The sequence below is a fragment of the Malania oleifera genome, chromosome 5, assembly GCF_029873635.1.
Source record: "Malania oleifera isolate guangnan ecotype guangnan chromosome 5, ASM2987363v1, whole genome shotgun sequence".
In the NCBI taxonomy this organism is placed as follows: domain Eukaryota; kingdom Viridiplantae; phylum Streptophyta; class Magnoliopsida; order Santalales; family Ximeniaceae; genus Malania; species Malania oleifera.
This window is the reverse complement of record NC_080421.1, coordinates 110152618-110160326: the sequence shown is the minus strand read 5'-3', so window position 1 is coordinate 110160326 and position 7709 is coordinate 110152618. Positions and strand designations below refer to the sequence as shown.

The 7709-nt window shown below is 35.3% G+C and overlaps 1 protein-coding gene across 3 annotated transcripts; it reads right to left on the bottom strand.

Annotated features, from left to right (window-relative positions):
* Window positions 1-3178: 3178 nt before the first annotated feature.
* On the bottom strand, window positions 3179-7411 carry LOC131154827 (uncharacterized). 3 transcript variants are annotated; one of them, XM_058107596.1, is made up of 4 exons: window positions 7075-7411; window positions 4216-4266; window positions 4062-4136; window positions 3179-3490 (listed from the first exon to the last, which is right to left on the bottom strand). In XM_058107596.1, exons 1-4 carry the CDS (start codon window positions 7225-7227, stop codon window positions 3317-3319), a joined length of 453 nt encoding a protein of 150 aa, XP_057963579.1. In that variant the 5' UTR covers window positions 7228-7411; the 3' UTR covers window positions 3179-3316. The 3 variants fall into 3 exon arrangements, with proteins under 3 accessions (XP_057963579.1, XP_057963580.1, XP_057963581.1); XM_058107597.1 differs by having other exon boundaries at window positions 4216-4260; window positions 7075-7339; XM_058107598.1 differs by lacking the exon at window positions 4216-4266 and having other exon boundaries at window positions 7075-7334.
* Between the last annotated feature and the right edge of the window lie 298 nt (window positions 7412-7709).

Genomic DNA, 7709 nt, shown 5'->3' with positions numbered 1-7709 from the left:
CAACTCATTTTTCAGGACCATCGCGTGATTGGGTTTAGCGAGCTCAGGGCAAGGTTGGTTAGCATAGTGTAGTGTGAGTGCTTATGAGATCTTTAAAGTCTTTAAACTTATGTTGTTTTAAAATTCTGGTTATGTAATATGGACAGACGAAAATACCTTTTTGGACGTGTAATAAAGTACTCTGGTGTTATATTTAAGGATGTTTAATTATATTCTGCTACTTGGATAATATTTATGGTATCAGAGATAGGTAAATAGAACACATAACACACTGGGCCCCACTTGGAGGGTTCAGGGTGTTACGATCCAACCCAACATTAGACAACATACATCAAACTTTCTCCAGCAAAGTTCGATTCATGCGCTCTACCAACCCATTCTGTTATAGTGTATTTCTAACTATAAAGTGTCATGCAATACCTTTATCTTGACATACCTTCACAAATGGATCACTCGTGTATTCACCACTATTATCTGATCTAAGTTGTTTGATCATTTTATTAGTTTGAGTTTCAACCAATTTTTTTCACGTAAGGAAAATATCACACACTTCATTTTTATGCTTCATAAAATACACCCAAACTCTTCTAGAAAAATCATCAACAAAAGTAACAAAATAATGCATACCACCTAATGAAGCAATTTTGGTAGGCCCCCATGCATCTGTGTGGATGTAGTCTAAGATACCTTCAGTCCGGTGGGTCGCCGTGCCAAATTTCACTCTTGTATGTTTTCCTAGAATACAATGTTCACAAAACTCAAGCTTACATACCTTTGCACCCTTCAACAAGCCTCACTTAGTAAATTGTTGCAAAGATTTTTCACCTGCATGTGCCAACCGCATATGTCATAACCTGATTGTATCTGAACCTACATCATTCTAAAAAACAACAACTACTGAGCCAATAACTATACTACCTTTAAAATAATACAACTTATTTTTCCTAGTACTTTTCATCACCACAAGTGCACCTAATTTAATCTTTAAGGTTCCATCTTTCAAAGTGATAATGAATCCATCAGATTCTAAGACACCCAATGAAATCAGATTTTTCTCTAGACTTGGAACATACCTAACATCAGTTAAGGTTTTAACAGTTCCATATTGACATTTCAACTATATTGAACCTATTCCAGTTGTTTTACATGTATTATCTTTTCCCATAAAAACAATCCCACCATCTAATTCTTCAAAATTAGAAATCATTCCCTATTGGGATACATGTGATAGGAACAACCAGAATCCAAAATCCACTCACCAAAGTAATGTGTCGAAAATGTTCCAACAAGAGAAAAATCTGATTCACTTCCATTATGCGTGGCTGTATTGGCATTAGAATGTGTTTTGCCCTTATTCTTCTGCTGCAATTTAAGTCAATCTTTCTTCCAATATCCTTTCTCATGACAAAAAGCACATTCATCTTTAGCAGGTCTCATATGAGATTTACTCCTCCTTCTAGGTTTATGACTCTGAGAACGTCCCCTTATTGTTAGTACTTCTGTTGTTTTCTTATGGACCCTCTGATCCTTCTTTCTGCATTCAGTATTAATCAATGCAGTACAAACAACATCAAAAGTAACTTTATTTTTCCTATACAATAAAGTGGTGGTCAGATGTTCATAATCATCAAGGAGAGAATTTAGAAACAGTAAGGCTTTATCCTCATTTTTCACCTTTTCATCTAAATTTAACAAATTAACCAAAATTTTATTGAAAATATTTATGTGGCCATTTATCGAAATACCTGGTTGATACTAGAAGTGAAACAATTTTTTTTTCAAATAGAGTTGATTTTTTGGACTCTTGGTCATAAATGTATCTTTTAATGGCTTCCACAATTTCTTTGTAGATGTATTCCTCATAACACAATATTTTTGATTTTTAGCGAGACACAGACGAATTGTACCACATGTCTGACAATTGATCTTTTCCCAATCTCTATCACTCATATCCTTTGGTTTATCATTCAAAGCTAAATCTAATTCCTGCTGACACAGGATGTTCATCACCTCACATTGTCATATATCAAAATTATTGGTACCATCAAATTTCCCCATCTCAAACTTAGCATTAGCTATCGCCTTTGAGGATGATGTCGAAGTTGTTAGGGTTAGAGTTCGTGTGGATAGAGTTTCTTCTACTATTACACACATAGTTTCTGTCATCTTCTATATATTAAATAGCAAACAAGAAAGCAAAAGACTTAGGATGAATAGTACCGCACCAACTATGTCTACTCTGTATATCATGGACCATTTCTTTTGATAGTATTTAATAGAGAAAGAAAATATAAAGGAAAATAAATTTCTTCCTTATTTTTCCTTCCCATTCCTTTTCCCAAACAAAATTCTTGATCCAATTGTACCCTTAATTCTAAACAATCTAATTAGGTTTGTTTACTTATTTCTTTCTTTCTTTTTCCTTTTCCCTTCTGAAACACTTTTTTTGGGCGTCAATATTATCTTCTTCATTCTCCCCATTTATATCCCTTTTTTTTCTTTGTGAAAATTTCTTTCATTTCATTTTTCATTTATTTAATTTCTTTTTCTGATGGTTAGCCTTATTAAGCTTGACCCAATCTGTTCATCCCATGCCCAAACCAATTCATCAAAACATGCCATTGTTTCGAAGAAACTGATTTAATTCTTGTTATTGATCTTTTATGCTTCATTTGGAATTCGAAAGATATTGGAAATAGGAAAAAAAAAATATTAAGTAATCTATATTTTCATATTTGATTATCGAGAAAAGTAAAAAATAAAAAATAAAAAATATATCAAATTCATAAACAAACTTTTAATTTTTCATATCATTAATATTTAAATTTTCTTAATTTTTAATCATATAAAATAAAACTTTCATTTTTAATAAAATTTAATTTTAAAAAAATATAATAAAAAATAATTTTTTTCCTTATTTTCCTTTACTTTTTCTTTTCCAACTAAAATCTTTGATCCAACACACCCATAGAAAGCAAGATGACCAAGATGCACCAAACGTTAATCACCACCATCAATTATGGAATTGCTATATGATTAAAATTTTCCCTCTTAACAGTATTTGAGATGGAGAGAAAATATGGTAAAGAGCCAACTTTCCTCTCATTTTCTTTTCTTCTTTTTCCTTGCACGAAATCCTTAATCCAAATCCAAACGCAATGGAAGTGGAAACCAGGGATACAAAATAGAAGCTTGATTTATTTTAGCTAAGACATTGTTACATCAGTCAATCGAATAGCTCAGTTACACAGATGTCATGTACAGAAGAAAAGCTCGAAATGAAATAGGATCTGTCGAACCCAATCCGCAACAACACTTAATCTAGCAAACTGCAGCTGAAAAGGCCACCAGACATAGTGATCTTCTCTGCTTTTGTCACTGCATCTAAAGGGAGAGGACTGAAACTCCGAGACGGGCCGTAGAAATGTGGGAAGACATTGGAGCCACCCACAACTACATCCACAGCTTCATAAATTAATCCGTCCCCCAGCTGCAGCAAATAGCATCACCCGCCGCCACAAGTTAAAAAAAATTATGTTAAACCTTCTTGACAGACAAACAACAGATCATAATCCAACCCACAGAGTTTTTTCATTCCCTTCATTTTCTGGGGTCATGCAATAATCTTCAATCCTTCAAATAAGATATTGCCTCTCTTCCTTCTAATACTATTTATGCAGATTTGGTTTCCTACACTTTGTTTAGCAGTTTGAAGCTGCAAGACATCTTGCAGGCTTCCAACTTTGTGAAACCACTTTCGACAACCATGTGGTTGCCAAAACAAGAGATCAGAAACAAAACATAGCTTTTCAGTTTAAAATGTGGCTTCAATGGTAGAGTATCATCTGCGATGACAAATGGGCAGGACATCAGTCTCTTGCATATTTTATGCTTTAAGGGCTATGACACTTAACGTTTCCATGAGTTCAAGGATGATGTATGTCCTTGAACATCTCGACGTCCAAGAATCATACAAGTTCGTCAATTATAAAGTGCAGATGAAGCTTGGGTTCCATCATATGCAATTGTTTTCATTGAAAAAGGAGCTTTTTTTTAAATACCTTTTTGGAGTCTACTTGAAGCAGGTAGAGATCTTTCTCAGTATTGGAGCAAAAATTCTCCAGAATTGGCCTCACCTGCAAATGGATAATCCTTTAGAACTATGATAATGATGTTAAAAACTAAGACAGTTGGGAGGGAAGCATCATATCATACACACTGAACCATCTCAGGGCTAGCAAAGAAAGTCTGCAGAGTTGACTGTACCTGCAAATTTAAATTAATAAGCCAATGCTATCAGACCTATGCTGGTGGTGGTGGTGCACGGTGGAGGTAGTGGTAATGGTGGTGATGGTGATGGTGATGAAATAATCATTCTAAAAAGTAATATCACACACTATAAATTGTTTTCTAAGATCAAAACCCCATTAAAAGCTTTGTCCAAGCAGAATCAACTTGTTAGTTACACAGCCCAAAGCCCCAAACTGATAATAAGTCAGTATTCTTTCCATCCAGAGGAGTCTGCTCACTTAATATAACTATTTTGATTAGGAAATGATGCTTCAATGTTCAAAAGTCTTATCAACCAACGTAGGAGGTTCCACAGAATGTGCATGTTGTGGTACGTTGAGGTGCAGATGTGGAATCTATGATTCAGATAAAGTTCAATAGTTCTAAAACATTTTTGGTGTAGGAAATGAGCTATATTCGGCTCAACTCATTGGATCATCCACACAAGTTATTGCTCCTCCATAAGGAGTGTCCTACATGGACTTGGATTTGGATAATCCCTGCCTGGGAAGTAGTTTTCAAATTTGGTGAGAAATTTAAATTAGTTGGGGCGAGGGTTCCCACGTAAAATAAAAAGCCTTGTGAGGCCAGAGGGGAGTCCTAGGTGGAATAGCCTCCTCTGTCTCCCCCACACAGAACCTATCTGCTTTTTCTTTCTGTCACTATCATTGTGGTCAATCTCTTGGATCATGGAAACATGAAAAGGGACCCTGGTAGCCCTCTCAGCATCCCTGGAGATTGATCAGGTTGGAATAGGAGCTTCAGCCAAACTTGAAGGACTAAATAGATCTAACTGCATGCCTAGGCCTCTTTTCTTAGATATTTGCTTCAATATGTTTCGAGGTAACTTTCATACCTTTCTCATTCAATCTAACTTAACTTAATCTGTCTAAATCTTATAATTTACTGATGTGCACAACTTAATCTAAGATTGAGAGAATATAACTTCTTTAAAGTTCTATTTTAGATGCGAACAGAACATAACATTAGTTTGCATTTCACAAAACTTAGTGGAGTATTGTAAGGATACAGCAAACCAAATTCCCCCTACAACACGACTCATAAGCAAGATATTTCCTCTGCACTCAATAACTCAAAAGTTCATTCCCATACATACTATAAGAACAAGAACAAGAACAAGCACCACTTATTGATGAATGAAAATCCACCCGGTCTCATCCTACTCTTAGTTAGTACAAGGAGTTAGGGAACACATATCCAAAGATCAAGTACCAAATCAAGCCTTTCTACCAAAAATTTCCATCTTATTAAAACAAAAAGTCTTAAAGCCCTATCCATTTTAAAGAGGGAGCTATAATTTTTCAAAGGGTATGACTTAGTATTTGAAAATTATTGAATGATTGAGGATATTGCTCTACTTGTGCCACAAGCTGAAATGCTGGATAGCCATGAGAAATGAGAGCTATCAGCGAGAATTTAATGGTAAAAAATAAGCATTGAAGTTGAACTAATTTTTCATGGCAAGAATATAATATGATTGAACTAATGATCGCCAAGTAAAAAACCACTGGCAGGTGCGGAGGCAAGGGGGCAGCCATCCCTCAACGCAGCCATTGCTCAACCTAACAAAACCAAGTATATTATTATTCTTGGATCCTTCAAATTCAGAGCTTGGACATAGATCATCTGCATTTAGAATTTTGGACAAAATGTAGCACAAATTTGTACTAAGATTTGTCCAACCCCACAAAAATCCAAATTCAAAGCTTGAAATTGATGCTCTCAAACACAATATGTTGATTTTTCAACAAATACCATCACTGCCCCACCCTGCCCCAAACTTCCCTCTTGTTTATTTTAGAGGCCTGCTGGGATTAGGCAACACAACAAGAAAAACCTATCCTCCCTCACAAATCCGTCTACATCCCACTCCAGGATTTAACCTCAGAATTTTATGATCAAACTATTAAGGTGTTTGCCTATGGTTGATAAGAATGCAACTAAATTTTCTAAAGAATTAAAAACATTTCTGCAAAAGTATTAGCCAAATATGAAAAGGACAATATCACCAAATATCAGTTATGCTATAGCCAATCCTTAATTAGTTTTATCTAATGCATAAATATCTATAACATACAGGTTACCAATGTTTTGGACATCTGCTCTTTTAACATCTTAAAATATCGCTAATTAATATCGAGAGAATTAATTAAATTTAAAATCGGACAAAAAAGGTAAAGAATTAATTAATTTTATGAACAACCTAAATAAAACATCATACACATTGCATGTGTTCAATGGCTAGTGATAACTAATGAAAGAGGGCAGCCCGGTGCGCAAAGCTTCTTCTCATGCGGAGTTCCAAAATTGGGCAGACTACTGTAGGCGTATAGTACTACGTCTTATCTCGCATTTTTACAGAAGGCTGTTTTTATATCTCAAAGCCGTGACTTTAAGGTCATACAGAGACAACTTTACCGTTCCACCAAGGCCTCCCTCCACTAGTGATAGCGAATACATACAAAATTATGTGTTTTAGCTCCAAATATCAGCTAACTAATTAACTCATCAAATATTTGATAGAATGCAATGAAAGTATGAAACGATAGCCAATAATTATTCTTAAAAAAAAAAACTAAATTAGATCATACCCTCCTTCATGAATTCTGGTTCCCCCACTGTAAGAAACCAACAATGATAATTAAAAGGGCGCATTAATTGCTCTGAGCTAGAAAGAAAAACATTAAACCCAGAAAGAACAAGGTACCGATAAATCAAAACATTCTTCCATTTTCAATGAGAGAGAGAAAGAGAGAGAGAGACCTGATTGAGCTTGCTAAGATGAATGAAACCAGATTTCTTGTCAAGATCGCCGCCGTAAGTGCTTCCAGACTTCTGCAGTTCCTCCCACTCCTCGGCGGTACTGATTCTGTACACAAATTCTTCGGCGACGCCCTCTTCCTCCTTACCAGCCATTGTTCGCGTCAATGCAGCAGTAGCCGAGGGCAAGAAACCTGAGAAAGTCCGCGCTAGGCAAAATGGAAATTTAATCTGCTCGACGATCTACCTACCGTTGGGCCGGACGGCCTTTTCTGGGTACGAGCGTTTCCAGCCCAAGGCCCATGCCAAGCCCAGCAGACGAAACTTCCTCTTCTTGAATGGGCTTATCATTACGCTAGTTTGGGAGCATTAATTGCGAGTTTTTGGACTTTGAACTTGAATGAATTCATAAAACTTAATATAATATTGTATTATATTTTTTTAAAATCTATATAAATCAAAATCTAAAAGTTCTTCCAAATATAATATAAGCTGCTTAATTGTAATAAATATATTGTATTTTGAATATAACAACTAGGTAAATATTTCATTTAATAAAAATCATAAAAATGTACATAGCTTTTGTAACAAATAAGATTACAGACGAATTAAGCCGCTCTCGACTTAGTAAGGATTCA

Coding starts and splice junctions, on each gene's coding strand:
- LOC131154827 (XM_058107596.1), bottom strand. CDS start 7,227: ATGGCTGGTAAGGAGGAAGAGGGCGTCGCCGAAGAATTTGTGTACAGA. Junction 4,267..7,074: donor ATCTTAGCAAGCTCAATCAG/GTCTCTCTCTCT, acceptor TTAAATTTGCAG/GTACAGTCAACTCTGCAGAC. Junction 3,491..4,061: donor TTCAAGTAGACTCCAAAAAG/GTATTTAAAAAA, acceptor TATTTGCTGCAG/CTGGGGGACGGATTAATTTA.